This window comes from Pantherophis guttatus, chromosome 3 (assembly GCF_059756535.1).
Source record: "Pantherophis guttatus breed Tessera chromosome 3, ASM5975653v1, whole genome shotgun sequence".
Classification (NCBI taxonomy): Eukaryota; Metazoa; Chordata; class Lepidosauria; order Squamata; family Colubridae; genus Pantherophis; species Pantherophis guttatus.
Window position 1 is genome coordinate 45,009,417 of NC_142065.1, and position 17,529 is coordinate 45,026,945.

General features: G+C 35.9%; 1 protein-coding gene across 7 annotated transcripts in view; it reads right to left on the reverse strand.

Annotated features, from left to right (window-relative positions):
• Positions 1 to 10,566: 10,566 nt before the first annotated feature.
• Positions 10,567 to 17,529, reverse strand: part of SRGAP2 (SLIT-ROBO Rho GTPase activating protein 2) — a 202,974-nt gene continuing 196,011 nt past the window's right edge. For 5 of the 7 annotated variants that reach the window (XM_034414389.3, XM_034414387.3, XM_034414388.3 and 2 more), the window contains 2 exons: positions 15,200 to 15,533; positions 10,567 to 10,989 (listed from right to left, as the gene is read on the reverse strand). In XM_034414389.3, coding sequence (XP_034270280.2) covers positions 10,609 to 10,989; positions 15,200 to 15,533 — 715 coding nt within the window. In that variant the 3' untranslated portion in view covers positions 10,567 to 10,608. Of the gene's footprint in view, positions 10,990 to 14,924; positions 14,992 to 15,199; positions 15,534 to 17,529 lie in introns of all 7 variants that reach the window. The other 2 variants (XM_087889395.1, XM_034414391.3) reach the window with 2 other exon arrangements.

Here is a 17,529-nt window from a genome sequence, read left to right on the forward strand (position 1 = left end):
ATTGGACTAAAAGGAACAAGGCTATGCTATATATTCACATAACTTCTCAGTGTGTGGGCTGATTGACATTCCAGTATTTTTTCCACAAAAGATTTTTTTCCACAAAAATGAGACCCATATAGCTCAGATGGTCTTCCTAAAATGTCTTCTGTAACAGCATGGGAAGTAGATAATTGACAGAGGTGCTGAAATCAGGGAAAGTTCCTGGGGATGATTTAATATCCCCAGATATAATTAAGGACAATATAAAGTGGGAGGCTTGTTGAAAATTCATTCATCCACTCCAGAGTCCTTCTGGATTGAGGAAGATAATAAATCATATAAATAAGCAACAAACTGTTGAAATCCTCCAGTCCTCACTGATTTTAACTTGCCTTTTGATTTAATCCCACATTCAAGGCTTTGGAGGAAATAAATGCAACTTTCATAGCCAAATATTTACTCCCACTTAGATGGAAATAGCATGAAAATGTATAATTAAGAATTTTATATTCTCAACAGGGCCTTTTATGGAGGTGGTTTGAATGCAGAGAGGATTATATTTTGACATGCTTTTTATTTATTAGAGCTATGCAATGATTTGAAACCATGCGCTGGAACAAGTGGGAATGTGAACACAGCATGTATCTGTGACTCATTAAAACAGCTGCCTCTTTCCTAGAGAACATGTGTCTGCTGAAGAGGTTTTCTGAACTTCTTCTTTACTTGATCTGAATGCATTGCATTATCATCATATATATCTATCATGTCACTTCTCCATACTTCGTAATAGATATTTAGTTGTTCTATACACAACTGATGTGGAAAATCTCTTTCATCTGATAGATTGAGTAGTTTTATTCGTGCTGAAGTTCCCACTGCAGAATGGCTTTCTTATAAATAGTCCAAAAAATGAAAGGGGAGGAAAAGGAAGAGGAAATTTATTATTTCTGGTGGAAAATTAATAAGACTGAACAAGAGGATTATAAATATATTGAGTTGTTTCCTTTCTTCAGCATCACAAAAACACATATTGTTTAGTTGAAAATACCATAGGAAGATGACACTACTACCAGCAATCAAGCAATCCTATATGTATCTATTTAGAAGAAATATTAAGTTTGGTAGGATTCCTTTCTTGGTTAGTGTATATAGGGATAAATAAATGCTAGGTTAGTGTAAAGAATATTTAAGGCTTATACAAATTAACCCATTCAGGCAATCAGTCCACAAGGCGATATATAAATCAGTTTACTTACAAAAATTGTATTGAAGTTCAATAATACAGCTAGTCCTTGTTTAGGGACTGACTCATTTAGCAACCATTTTCAGTTACAATTGTGATGAAAAAGTAACTCTGTGACCAATCTTCTCATTTACGATCTTCGCAGGTCTGAAGTAAGGTCATAAGCACAGTAGTGGTTTCACTTAGTGACTGCTTTGCTTAAGTACCAAGTTGCCAATCCCAATTATGGTTGCTAAATGAGAACTATTGGTAATAACTATAACAGTAGTAACATTATACTGAGTTGTAAATGTGCCATCATTAATACCTGTCCAATCAGGTCTAGCAGGAGGGGCATGTTGCTGGTTCCCATCAATCAAAGATGGGAATCAAAGATGGGAACCAATCAGGGCCCAAGAGGAGAACCTTTTCTGCCATGGCACCTGCCCTTTGGAATATATGGCTGTTCCGATATATAGCTCTTTTATTGGGGAGCAAGGTGAAAAATAAGGCCTCTTTCAATTCAAGTCAAGCTTGACTTCAAGGATATGTCGGGGTTATTCTCTTGGTAACTGTAAAAAAAAATAGTTTATCTCTGCTTTCTTCTCGGATACAGTTCAAAATAGTCTACAGCTTTAATATTTCCTGGTAACCTCCCATGAAATACTTAACTGAAGTAATTTAACTTCTGAGTCTGGAGAAAGTTAACCAGATGCTACAACCCACTTTAGCTTTGGAGAGCAGGGAAGAGAATGACCTAGCTCTAAACATCCAGATGGTCACAGTCAGCAAAGAATCTGAATCAATTGTTTATTAAGGTGGTAAGGGAGATCTTAGTCATTTTTATTATGATTTGCAGGATGATCAGAGGTGATAATCCATTTTCTACCAATTGTGCGGGCACAAAGAGCCTCTTATCCCTTTAGGCATTAGAAGATGCGGCTAGCAAGGTGTTAATTGAAAAAGAGTTTGCTGTACCAATTGCAGATAAATTATGCATATCAAAAGTGGTCTCTCCATAATGTCTCTCCATAACCATGGGAAAAATATATGCTGTGGGAGGGAATCTATTACAGTTATATTGGTCAATAGAAAAGCAGACACTATCACATCATTACCCCAGGACTTTAATCTCCCCCTCCAAAATATTTAAAGTGTCTACTGATCTCCAGAAATATTTGTCTTTAATAATTAAAAATGCTGAAATGGTGCCAGATTGCTATCTCTTTGTGTGACATCTCATAAGATGGGCTATTTCTTTTAAATTTTAAAATATTTCTTAATTTTTACATGTAACACATACTGAGATAGACTTTGTACGGATAGTAATTATGAAATATAGGACTCATTTATACAAAATACAGTAGATTAAAAACATATTTCTAAGAGTTATATATGCCATAAGTACTTAAATGATATTTGCATAACTATAAACTTTTGACTATTTTTTATGTGATGCTGTTTTTTCCTTCGTTGTATGCTTTTTATTTTTTTGCACATAGCACTTTCCATGTGTGTTTTTTTCTTCGACAGTGTATTTGTTCCTTTTTTAGTTATTTTAAAAGTGAAAAATAAATAAATACATATAACACATGCTGACTAGGAAATTCTGGGAGTTGACATCCATGCATTTTAAAGTTGTTGAGGTTGAGAAACACTGTTATAAAAATACCAGCAGTGAGTTGGAGTCATATATTTACCCTAAGGGGAAATCAAGCAGGTGGTGAAATTTGTGTTACATGGAATTTGTATTATGTCACCTGTTTTAACAGTTAATATTCTCCACTGGCAAAGCAGTAGCTCTAGTTTGACCACTATGGCCAATCATTACATAGAAGTTATGCTCTTGCATTTTCAGCTTTTCTTTGTCTTGGAGGAATAAGTAGGAAAATTAGGACAATTGACTGGGAGTTAGCATCCCCAAAGGACAGCTATTACAAGGAACTTAGAACCAGCATTTTCAGGTATCATTTTCCATGCCTAGGCTTACCTTTTATTCTACTACTATAGTATTGTGGAATATCTGTGTTGCCACAGGATTTGGTGCTCCTATTTAACATTTTCAGGGAACTGCTAGGGGAGATTATCTGTAGCCACAGGGTGAGGAATCATCAATATTGATGATACTCAACTCCACTCTGGCAACTTAAGTGATGCTGTTGATGTCCTGCCCTGCTGCCTGGAGACTGTAAAGAACTGTCTAAATGGGGAACAACAGGCCTCTATGAACTCAGGAAAGAGTGAATGACTTGGTTTTATGGCTTCCTGAATCTGGGCCTTACCCTCTTTGGCATTGGATAGGGTATCACTTCCACCTATAGACTAGGGGGCAGACTTGGGGGTCCTCCTGGATTCATGAGTCTTGGCCAATGAGCTGGTGGCAAACATGACCAGGAGGGCCTTTGTACAACTTCGTGTTATGCACTAGATGTCCCCATTTCTGGATGGTGAGGCTCTGCTCAGTTACTCTTTGAGCATCTCCTGCATATACTCAAATATGGTCTACATAGGGTGGCCCTTCAAGAGTATCCAGGAGCTCCAGCTGGGGCAAAATACAACAGCACAAGCAGTTATCTGTGCCTCTAGTCTAGGACATGTTACATGTCTGTTTTGTGAGCTACATTGGTTACCAATGTACTTCATGGTCCAATTTAAAGTGGCTTTAAAGTCCTACATGGCATGTGGCTTGGTTATCTGAGAGAGCCATCTCTCCCATGTTACATCTACCCATCTCATCATGCATGTTGCGGAGCTTGTCTGCTAAAGAATACCATCTGAGGGGACCAAGATGAGCCTTTTCTGCAGCAGTATCCGCCCTTTGGGACATCGTCCCTCCTGAGGTGAGACTAGACTCAAGCCTTATGGCTTTCCAGAAAGCTTTTAAAATATATATTTTTTCATCAAACATTGGGATCTCCTGGTACCAGGGAGTCTATATGATGGCTTCATCATGCATAACATTCTGATTTTGACCCTCTCACGATCTTGGTTTTAGCAATTAGTTTGAATTGGTTTTTATTTGATTGAAAATGTACAAGAGGGAACAATTACCAAAATTTGTGAAGTGCAGTGTGGCTTTATGTCAGGCAGTATGCAAAGCAGATATTTGTCTTCAACAGCTTATGGAACAATGTATGAATACAAGAAGGAAAGTGTAATAATATAGTGGACCCTGCCTTCCTCTGCAATGCGGAAAAAGCCACCAAGTTGTTCTATATTTATTTTCCCCTCAGAATTAAAACCACTGAGAAATAATGTCCTTTCCAATTTAGATTGCAGGAAGAATATTGCCTATTTCAGCAATCCTTCTGTATGTAATTCAGAACTCAGAAGACTGGCATGTGAAGGGGAAAAAGTAGGCTATTACATTCTACTTTCCTATCAGTGTGGAATTGATGGGTTTGTACTAGTTGAATACTATTTTTGAAATAGCTGTGAATAAACTCATCTAGAGACTTTAACGCAGTTGAATGTATCAAAGTGTTTGCATATTAAAATATTTGTTTCTTCTTCCTTCTTTGCCTTTCCATTTTGTTGTGTCTTTAAAAAATACACTTTCCACACAGAAAGTTTTACAAATTGCTCATATTTCCAGTAATACGGATTTCAAAACAGAAATCTTCTGTGCTTACAATATTTTATTTCCATGATAAAAAAAAAAATGGCAGATTTGGCACAGTTTGCAGGGACCTACTTAGAATATAGTGGCAATTCTCACCAACACACAGCTTACTCTCTGTATCTTTTGCAGAAATTAGACATCACACAATTTTATCTGTAGGCCACCACTTCCACCATACCCAAACATTTATTTCTCCAAAACTATTGCTAATGACGACAAAGATTTGTTTTACTTCAGGAAGGATTTAACAGTTCCAACACGTTTACTCTTCTAATACTGTACCAAAAGAAAGAAGAGATGTACCTCCAATATTGTACATAATAGTATATACAAAGTACAGGTTTCTTGCTTTGCTTTTTGATTTGACAGGAAAATATATACACCGCATGTAGAGATTGGTGTAGAAGATAAAGAACAATTGAAAATTGCTTTTAAAATAAAAAAATATTTCATTCCAAACCCATTACAGCTGCAATTAATTAAAAAAGCATTGTGTGGACTCAAACCTGACTTCACAGGATTAGATTTTAACACAAGAACTGAAAATTGCTTCACTGTGCAACTGAACTGTGTTACATACAGTAGAATAAAGACAGTGCTGCCCTTTTTCAAATACATTTGCTTCAGCATTTGCTGGGTTTTGGCTACATGGATTTCAGTCTGTCTTTTCCATTACCTGTTTGTATTTTAAATATATTGCTCTAACATTTTGGCACTCACAGAGCCCAATCCATGAAGCTCTCTGTGGGCAGATTACTCCCTCCTACTTTCAGAGACAGAGTGATTAAGCAGCAAAAGTCCTTTAAAAAAATTATTAGAATGCTGCTACAGTAATGAAGATAATTTTCACTTCACTTGTTTAGAAGCAAAAATGTACCAAAAGATACATATATAGATATAGATATATATTTAAATATACAATCTGTTCTTGCAGTGTTAAATTGTTTTAAAAAACTATCTCAAAAGTTTAAATATTTTTCCACTCCATGCTTGCATGATCACCTCAGATGGAAACATCGATTAAATATTTTTCCTTTCTGTTTAAGCAAGTGAATTGGAAGAGTTGTTAACATTTTTAAAAGCAGCTACTGCTCATGCATAGTTATTTGTGTGCTACACAGCAGAGCAAAAGTAGGCTATTTCTCCATGCCTTGTGCAGTCTGAGCATGATTTCAGATTGGCTGAGGTTGGAAACATTTCTGAGAACTGCAAAGCTGTAAGCAATATAGAATGCTTGCTGTGAATAAAATGTATTAGTATTCACTTAGTTGTGGGAGGTTATTCAGCACCATGTTCATGCTAACACTGGGAAAATAACTCCCCAAATGCATTGTCTCTTTGAGAAATTACAGCCTAAGGCCACCTCTTGATATTTTATAAGTTGCAAATCTGACTGAAGGCTCATAAACAAGACAACTAGCTTTTCTTCCTGCTTCTTAAAAATCTTTATTAAACTTCAGTAGTTAGTGAAAGCCATCTTAAACTGTACATTGCTTTCTAGAAAAGGTTCAATGGAAATCAATTTTAGCCTTGAAAAGTTTTCAATCCTTTGGGGCTGTGGTCTATCTAGAAAATAAGCAAATTGGCTATTGAGGAGTTTGCTTATATCTATCATGCTCAGATGCTTTCTGGAATCAAGAACAAATCAGAACTTGGAAACTGGTGGCCTCAGAATTTACTCTGTTTTTTAAGTTATTGTCAGGCTTCAGCAATCAAGCCTTTCTTTTGAAACTACTCAGAAAACTGGGGACACCCACCAAAGCAAAAGAAATTTAAAAGTAGAGTTTTATCTTTCTGGTATAATCCAAAAGGAGAATAAAATTGAATATTAAAGGGTATGCAATAATCCTTCCTCAACTCCCTTCTTCACAGATAGCAGAGAAAAAAACAGGAAGGGTGATGGTAATTGAGGAGTGGGCTTCCACTAAATTCTGATTAGTCTAGAGAAGATAATCATGGCTAGCTAGCACAAGGAAGGATTAAGATCAGTTGTGAAATAAAAACTCTCAAGTTAGAAGAATTTCAAGTAGGCAAGCAAAAGTTTATGCAGCTCTGAATCTGATATGCAGTCATGATCCTGTAGGAAAAACCATTCTTTCAGCTAGTCAAGTTATTTTAGGGCAGGGATGTCAAACTCAATTTAATCAGGGTTGTTTGACCTCGGGGGGCCATGCTGGCCAGAGTAGGCATGGCCAGCTCGATGTCACTTGTGTCGGGGGCGCCTGTGGTGGCCCAAGCGCTCTGCCAGCGAAAACGGGCTCCTGAGCTCCATTTTGGGCTGCGATGGTCTCCTGCAATCCTCTGCCAGTGAAAACGGAGCTCGGGAGGATCGCCTGTGGCCCTGTTTCCAGGGTGACCCTGTGGGCCAGATCTAAGCACCCCACAGGCCGGATCTGGCCCCCAGGCCTTGAGTTTGACACCCCTGTTCTAGGGGCTCATTATAAGTTGCCTATTCTTGAAGAGTCAAAACTGGAAAAGTTCTTGCTTTGTCTGCTCTACTCTACATGTCAGGGGGAATTCTATTACCTCAATAGAACAATATTCAAATGAAGAATTGTAAGAAAAACTATGTTTCACGCTCACAGTACCAGCATTTTCCAGAGTTTTCCACAGCATGAGTGGAAAAAAGAGTATTATTTTAGTGTTCAAAATTCTGCTCAGAAAACTAACAGCTAGCTGCCTTTCTTTCAAATGTCTACTTAGATTACTTTCATATGTTTATCAGGTGATATTTTCATACAAGACATTTCTTAAAAAGCATGGTTCCAGTTATCAACATTTGGCTTTAAAATTCAGGAAGATTTTAACTAAAAATAGCGCAAACCTACGGGTAAGATTCCAGTTCCATAAAACATTTTACGGGCAACTTGGGTTGCAAAAACTGGATAACCCTATGCTTACTTTGCAGGAAATGCTCTTATGTTTGATGGGACTTGTTTTCTAATTTTAACTGAATTTGGCTACAAAATATGAGAAATGCGATGCATTTGTGGACATCTTATATTGAGAATGATTTGTTGCATGTTACACAGAGATTTATTACAGTAGCCAAAAAGGGTTATTAATACGTCTAGTCATAAAAGTTTCTGTATCACTGCTTAATTTAGATTACATTGCTTATGGCATGACTTTGTTCATAGTAGCAGCCAAGAACAATCAAAGTTCTTGGCTGAAAGTTCTGTACTTCATCTCTTCCTGCTGGTAAAAGACCTTCCAGATATAAGTTGCCACCTATATATATTGATGGATACTGACAAGAGAGACATTAATGTGCCACCCTAATACTTTCTGGCCATTAGCACCAGAGTTAGAATTGTGCCAATTACTTTTAAGAAGTCTTCTCTTACATCCTCTGAATGACATCAGTACTTTCTTCTATGTGTAAGTAGAAATGGGAACTTCTAAGTATCTTAAGAATTTCACCAAAGTAGAATGATAGAAATCAATGACTGTTAATTAACATAGTCAATGAAGGTTTGTCATGTCAATGTGGCCCAACTTAATTATCTCTCTTTCTGCAATACTCTGATCATCATCTATCTGGAGAAAGCACTTTACTTTTGAATGTGGAGCAGAAGCTGTTCCCATGCCACCTATATATTTTAAGATAGGTGATTTAAGTATTTATATATGCAATATAAATCTCTGTGTACACTTAAGATTCCAGTTGAGGGACACTTAATTGCATGTAAATTGAGAATTCTGCCAGTGTTGAGAGAGAGTAAACACATACCAAAAGGACAGTTAAATAGACAAAAATTGCCAACTACTACCTGCATAAAAAACACTCTTAATGCACACACACATACACACACAACCCAGTTGGGTACCTGGAAGCTTTCCAAGGGTACAAAGCATGGTATAAACCTAGTAAAAATGAAGTGTTATTTACTTGAGTTATTTTGATTAGCAAGGTTGCCCATCACCTTGCAAAATGAGACATGCCTGCTCACACCATGTGCTAAGGCTTTTCGTGTGCTCTTAATGAAAGGGAGACTTTCAGTAGGCATTGGGGGTTTATTAGTATTAAGTGCTCCAGAAGAGACATAATGCTGATCGTCCCTCTGGCCATCACAGGCAAAAAAAACCTCCCCCTCTGTCTTAAAAATTGGCAGCAGTAGTGTAACCTTTAAAAAAAAGTACTCTAAAATATCCAGTAGTTTTGCCTGAGTGAAACATAATAGGAAGGAGTTCTGACTAATCCTGAGAGTTAATTATCAGACTGCAGTACTCAAGTCTAAAAACGTAAGATGTAGAGGAAATGTGGACACACAAACAGGGAGAAAATGATTCCCCAAATCTTCGTGGTTTGATTTTATCTCTGAGATTGTGAGGCCTTTTAGAGGCGATTAAATATCCCAGCATTTGGGGAGTGGGGGAGTAAGAAAATCAAAAGAAAAGATGGGTTTAAATAGCCATAATCTGAAAAAAATACTGTCAATTTGTTCACATAATTATTTTAAAAAACTAACTATAATATTAAGAAAAACAGGCTGGAATTTGAAACCTAGAGCATTAAACAAACACATTTCAGTTCTTTATCTCAGTATCAATTGACAATTGGAGAAGTGGAATAAAATCCATTTTAATTCAAAACCTTTCCTTTGTTTTTAAGATGATCCTATCTTGAATAGGAATTTATTTTCCAATAAATGAAAACAAAAGTCTGTGTCATTTGTTGGAATTGGAATTTGGAGCCATCATAGAAAATATCATATTAAGCTGATTCATTGGATCATCAGTGAAATACTTGAGGAAAGGGTAATCTATCCCAGAAATATGGTGCATACTGGACATACCCCTGTCTCAAAACTGTTGATTTTCTTAAATTTAGGCTGCCAATTATATCTCAAACACATAGCAGACTGAATCAAAGAAAGATAAGGAGTGTGAGGGAGAATGAGAAAAACAAAATGAACTGTAATAGCTTGTTTAAGTTTTTAACATTTCTTCAGTTTGTCTGCTGGGTCCCCATGAAAAAAGGCTATTTAATTGAAATCTCATTCTGAAATATTTGGGTTTCCTTATGTTCTGGAAGCACCATGGAAATATATACAGTAAATAGGAAGTGTTTTATGTGTGCGAGATCTCAGACTTTTTCTTTCTCCCATAAGATTAGTTTAATTTTAAATGAACATATATGTCTGTATATAAACATGCCTTATTAGCCCAGGGCTAGGCTTTCCAGGCACATTTCATAAGGATTTTCAACCTAGGATTGAAAACACCGAACCTAGTGTTTGAGAATGGGTATGCCTGAAAAGAGACCAAAGAGAATGAAAAATTAATACATCCTGTAGCACTACTGAGGACTATAGTCATGCGCAAAACCCATTTAGCCAGTGGCAACAAAAGTATCCGTCAATAACAAACACCTTATTGTTTTCCCTGTAGTGGTTGAAGCAAGAAAATCCTTTCTACCAATTTCCAAGTCATGCGGTCATTGAAATGTCTCCCAGCAACCAGACACTTGAACAAGGCATTGATTAGTTACCAGTAATAAGCTAATTAATTGTGCCTTTCCGTCATTGATTTCACAAGGACCTCAGGCTTTCTGTCTCAGGTTACACAGACTTTTGACACCCTAGTAAATGCCAATGGTGGTGTAATGCGAGGCTTAATTAGCTGGATCTTTCTTGGTGGGAACATTCCTGGCACCAGTAACTCATGAACTAATCTTTAGTAGAAGTTCAATACTAATTAAATAGAAATTGTAAGGTCTCCTTAACAGAGTTCCCTAAGCTGAAACAAAAATGCTGTATTCACAGTAGGCTTTTCAGTTTTACACAGTACAAGACTTGTCAGTAGACTGTTGAGAAGCTGAGGCAACTGCAGCGCTTGAGGAGTTTGTTTTGGGGAAAACTGCTGGCTTTGGCCTAGTGGCTGGAGGTTTGACCTGGACAGCCATTTTGACAGATTTTGCTGGCCTGAAGGCACAGGGAATGTCACTTGCTGTGCTGGCACTCCGCTGAAAGGCTGGTTCTGGGTCCTTGAGGATTTGAGTATGCAAAGGGCTGGAAGGCTCAGAGGTGGGTGCAACTATAGGGGACATTTTCAGTGGCTCCAGCGTATCAAGAACAACATCTGGTGTGTGTTTCACACTGCTTTGCCTTTCCAGCTCCCGCAACTCATTCAGAGCAGAATTCATAGTAGCTTCAATATCCTGCAAAAAAAAAAAAAAAAAAAAAGTTGGATGTGACAACTAGAAGTTGGGTTGACCAATTGTCTATAGTGAATAGGAAATATGAAGCAAAATGGACAGTGGTAGACGCAAAGGCATGGAAGGACTTGAAGCCAAAATTAATCTCCTTGGCAAGACTAGTATCATCTTTGCCTTAAAACTAGAAAACTAATATCTAAAAACCTGTTCTTAGGGTTTTAGATGGTAGACAGCTTAGTTGGCTATGGACATTTTCATATAATTTATATAAGTGAGCTGTAGCTATTTTCTCTGAACTTCATCAACATTCTCAGTCTCATTTTTTAATCCTTGAAACTAAAGTTCAGAAAAAGAGTGAATTCCATGGTTTTACCCTGTTTCTAAATGATGATGATTTTTAAATGGAAGCTTTTTTTTTAAAAAAAGCTTTTGATTAGTAAAATTACAGCAGCAAAAAATCTTGAACAGATTATAACAGAAGTCAGAAGGGCATACTGATCTATATTTTCCTCAAATCTGTTTCCTCAATCTATGAAAAAGGAGAAATTACCCACATTTTGAGTATTTTTTATCCATTCCTTTGGTATACCAAGCTGAACCTTGAGAGTGCTGAGATTCCTGAAAAGAATGGAAACATGCTTAGCTGCATGCTAGCTTCATGGTTAATGAGTGGTATTCCACTTTGCATCTGGAGCATGGCGTATCTCAGCATCTCCTCATTGATGCTACATATTTTATGGTATTTTAAACATCCATAAGCTCTGGAGATGTATGAAAAATGTTGCTCATATGACACTTGTCTCTTTATGTGGTTAATGCAAGAAATAATGCAAGAGACAAGTAGGGAAATGTGTCAGGCCAATCTCTTCTCTTGTTTCAGTTTTAAGTCTACAAATTTACTTAGCATTTCAGCTATGGATGTGGGCTTGACTGACATAATAGATTTTAGGACAGCTGAAATGATTTAACATTTCCATGACTCACAGTTTGGCTACAACATTTAAGTTTCCTCATAGATATTTTAAAAGGCACTAGGGGAGGTAAATCAGTCCAGGAGGAGAAAGAGGAGGAAGCAAAGACAGTAACCCAATGCCTCTGACTGCAGTCTGAAAAGATTTTAAAGCAAAATACAGATCTCTGAGAGATAGTGATGTCAGATGAAAGATGAATATCTTACAGAGTTTGAAATCAGACCTGGGAGGATATGAAGGGGCAGCTATAATTTAATGTAACCTTTTTTAGTTTTATTGATCAGATTCCCTTATGGAAATAATGAATTACATTTTGGCAGAAAGAGGAAAGAGGATAAAAGCAGATTTTAATTGAAAGAAAAAGATATAAGCCATTAAAAACTGTGTAAAGAGATATCAAGGCAATAATATCCAAGTATATGGCAAGGATAAAACACATTTGTGAAGAAGAGAACCATAACAGATATTACCAATTAGACTACAGAACAGGAAATATAGAAGTTGACTCTTGCCCAGGTTGGTAAAAACCCAGCCATAATATCTATCTATTTGTTGGACAACATCATAGAATCGGAAATGATGTTAATATTAATTTAAGCCTGTAATTACATGTTTTTGAAATAAGTAATAGAAGAATACATGATTAGTATAAGGTTATATCCCACTTGTCATCTGCTTGTATCATTTGCTAATTTTCAACATTTCAATGTAACTGGATAAGAATAACAAGACCTTCTTATATTTAGATTCTATCCCTCGAGAATGGCATGAGACGCTACTTGAGCAGCCACATCTAGCTTATCTCAAAAAACATTAAGCAAGGTCAGAACTGGTTAGTACTTGGATAAGAGACTTCAAAGAAAACCCATGGTTGTTGGCTATATGGGAAGTTGGGAAAACATCCTGAAAGAAGGTACTGTAATGGTAAGCCACTTTTACACTGCTGCAAAGAAATTACATAAATGTCCTTCAGAAACTTGCTCAAAGACTGCAAAATTAGGCAGGAAAAGCAATGACATGAAATAGGTACAGAGGGAATTAAAGGCTATGGCTTAGCCAATTAAATAGAAGCACTGCTACTATCTTAAAACCTTCTTTTCTGTGTGCTGCCTTTTAGAATGTGACATTATGATTTTCCCCCTCAAATCCAATATAATTTCAGTTTTGCAATGCATTGCTTTGCATTGCAATATTCTCACGTTTTTTTACAAACCTATCACATATTGGAAAAGGAAAAACTGGCCAAAAATCCAAGCATAACTGAAGAAGAAGCAATAGTGAAAGCCTACTCTCTATGTGTAGTACAATATTGGTAAACTTAGCTGCACTGTTGTTTATGGATACTGGAAGTTTTTTTAAAAAAATTCCATCTGCTTTAATATTGCTCATTTCTAATGACTTTAAAATGTGGGCAGAACTGCTGAAAAAAACTAATCAAACAAAATTGGATACGAGGCCCTCCTGAATGAATTTAAGATTTTAAAGCATATTTATATTGGCTTGTATCTCTTGCTGGACTACTTTAACCAGAATGCTGGACTGTCGACCTTTTATGAAAGCAATACATCAATAGTGAAGAGAAGGAGAGCCCCATGTTTGTGCACGTTTTAAATCTGGCTTCACCATCCAGCTTGGGAGAAAGTTCCAGCTAAGAGACAAGGTATTTTCCTGTGTGGGCTTGGTTTAAATGTCTCAGCATCCATATCCGGTCACAGCTGTGTATACACACATGCAGAGAATACCAGCCCATATTTCTGCCAACAGAAACAAAGACAGCCGCTTTGTTCAAAGGATAGCTTCTTATCACAGACACTGAGAAACAAACAAAAAAAGAATTAGAAAAGTCCTAAAAAACAAGGCAGCTGGCTGTTCTTCTAGACAGTCTTCTCTCGTGACTTTCAACATCTAACCTGTCAAGAACACGTAGAATTGGACTACAGTTTGAAAACAGTGACAAAGAAAGCCCTACTTTTCTAACATTTTGTGCTCAGAGATTCAAACGCTGTTGGTAGAAAAGATGCTGGAATCTTAAGAAGGCGTATCATTAAGAAGTGACTCATATTCCATAAGGTTCTTGCAAATATTTTCCCAGATGATTTATGAGAAGTAAAATGACATAGTAAAGCTTTATGAATAACAACAGTGATCATAAAGCCATAGATTGAAGAAATAAATCAAATTTCAATTCAAATAGTTATTCTACAAAATAAGAGCAACTATACTGGTGAGAATAATTATGATGCTACTATGGAGTTTATTCCTTTACTGTTGGTCTCATTAGGACCTTACTTTATTAGCTGCAGAAAACTAGAGGAAGGATGTAAAAATTTTCAGATCTATTCACATTTAATTTTATTAAAGTAGTTTATATAAGTGATAAGAGATGATCTTTGATTATATAGGATAAAATTCAATTAAAAACATACACTATGTAAATGTAAGATTTACTGAATTTGTTTATAGGTAACTACAGTTCCATGATGTTAAATATTTGAGCGATGTAAGGAGAAAGAACAGATTTTCTATTTACTGGTGCTATTTTAATTAAAGGGAACGTGCAAATCTGGCCTGTTCCCTCAACAGTCTTGACCATGAAAACTTTTTCTGTTGTATTCTGTTATATTACATATAATAGTGAATATATTTTAGCATTTGGGTTTGCCTCCAGAAACAGAATAAGCTTCTCCCAAAGTTTAGGAAGTTACAAGTTCTCAATAAAATATGTATGTCTGTATTTAATGGAGATGCTTTTCAGTTCACGATATGGGTCTTTTCCAGCCTCCTTGAATCTGTGAATATTGATCCTACACAGACAAAATGTAGTAATTGTTTCATGCTTTTGGCACTGATTAAACATGCAGCAATCACAAACTGAGCTGATGTTTTAGAAGTGAAAAACAGACTTTCATTTTTTTTAAAACTGTAAAATATTCAGATTTGAATTTGAAATTCAAAATCAAAGGTTACCTCATAATTCAAAACTTGACTTGTTTTGATCACCTCTAAGGGGACGTTTCCTGATCTGAAGCAAATACTGAAGCAAAATATACATTATTGACATCAAATAATACTTATTGCCCACATCAAAATATTCAGAGAATATCTGGAAAATATTTTGAGTATTCTATGAATGTAATGAATATCAACATCAAACTCACCAAAGAGATTTTAAAATGATTTCAGGAGATGAAAGAATCAATTTGGTACTCTTTGAAGATCACCCTGGCCTAGAATTTCATTACCTGTGCAATGACTTCAGGATCCATGGGTCGGTGGTTATTAAAGCTCTTTGACCTTCCTGCCGTCACGTTCTTCCGGATATGGGGGCTATCTATTCTGTTCTTCAGAGAAGCATGCCGACTGAGAGAATTGAGGCTTCCATGGCCACTGATGGAGCATGCATCTGGGACTGGTACATCCTTTGGGAGGCTTTGGCTCATAATGGGTTGTGAGGAAGGACGAGGACTAGCTATAGCTCCAGATGATGTGGGTTCCCCCAGTGAGCTGGGTAATCCATGGCTGTCACTCTGACGGAATGCTCTTCGTATACTCCCTGACTCAGGCTTCTTTCTTTGTCTGTCATTATAAAAGCAACACAAAAAACATATTTTTCAAATAACATGGATAGAAATAACTTCTGAACAAAGGCAATTTCAGAAAGGAAAGAAAGTTGCTCAATAAGCATTCTGCAGAAACTACCACTTTACTCTAGTTGTTAACACTAGTTGTAACATCCAGCCAGTGTGTATTAATTAGAAAAGAATATTAACTAAAGTAGCTGGGGCCACTGGCACCGGCTATTGGCAGTAATATATGGAAGTCATGGATTCTTAAAATGTTTTTTTATTATAAATTTCTTATTTTTTAATATAATACACACCATACATACTTTGTAGACAGTGTATTGACTGGGTCAAATCTTTTTTAAACAATACTAACAGTAATAATACAAATAAGTATGCATAATCCTGATCTTCCAACTTCAACAGTGCCATTCTCTCTTTATAATTCTTAATCATTTTTTCCATTAATTCATTTAAACATAAATAACATTTCTTTGCGCCATGTATTTGTTATCCCCTACTAAGTTACTATGAAAATTACTCATTATTCCATCAAAATTTCAATATCCCAAATGTCTAGGACTACTAATAAGGCCAAATATTAACAAAATTTAATCAATCCAGGGAATATATCTCAATTTCTCCACAATTTCTAATCCTTAAAAGTTTAAGTTCACAATATACTTTAGCATACTATTAATATTAATAATACAATTAATTACCTAATCCTAAACTTCCACCTACTAAGCTTAGTTTATTTTTTAATTATAATAGATTCTATTATCTCTTAATATGTATGCTACTATTTTCCCTATTTATATTTTCTATTTTTTCTTTTTATTGATATATTTTATCATTATCCATCATCTCTTAACCTTTTTGGATTCCATCATTTATTGACTTTTTAATCACCCTTTTATTTCTCTCTCTTTCTTTATACCTACTGAACATTCCCTTCAGGTGCCCTTTGTCTCTCTCTGCTGTATTATTTGAACACCCATCAATAAGAGATTTTTCTCCCCCCCCCCGTTCTATTATAAGCTTTTAAGGAATTATCTGATTGATTCCTACTTATTAATCCTTTCTCTTCATTATCTTTCTCTTCTTGCATCTCATTTTGATTTTTTTCCTTCCACTGTTCTTCTAATTTCTCATCTATTTCCTGAATAACATGTTCATCTCTCCCGCCCCCTCAATTGTTGAGTGGCTTCTACACTCATTACTTTATCTTTAGACAATCCCTTTGTCTCCTTATTGTTCTTCATAGTTCATGCATATTTTTGAGCATCAAAATTATTTCTTCATTTGCCTCCATTATCCCCTGTAGATCCATTTTGTAATAATTTAAAACAGATTATTCAGTATACCTCTTTGGTTCCAACGTCTCAATATTTAAAAATTCCAATTTAATAAAATTCAATCAATCCCATAGTTATACCTCCAAATCTCCAAAGTTTATAATCTTTAAAATTCTTTAGTAGTTTACAGCTTTGTTCTTTTCCAATTACATATCTTCCCAATTGTCCAAATTTTAAAGTCTTATTTAACTTTTCTTCTTTTATCTTTTCTTCCATCACCTTTCTTGTTTTGCTTCATAGAATGTTCTGTCAAATAGCCTTAATAATCCAAATCCAAATTAATCCACTAGGTTCTTCCAATCTTTCAAATCCATAATCCAATAGCCAGTTTCAATAAAGTTTAGTTATTTTTTTATTTTATTTTTTATTTGATTTATATGCTGCCCTTCTCCGGAGACTCAGGGCGGCTTACAATGTGTAAGCTAAATTTGCAATTTAGTTCATCTTAGAAATCTTCAAGAGGAAAAAGAAACTCATTAGGTATTTTCAAAATATCCAAATCGTCTTCTAGAAAAGATTCAAGGTCAGGCCGCATTCCAGGTGTTATTTACTTTCTTCTATTTTGTGTATTAGACTTTATGTGTATTGGACCTCATTCACACTAAGAGTACTGATGCTGTAGTGCTCCTCTTCTTCCAGTAGATGGCTCTC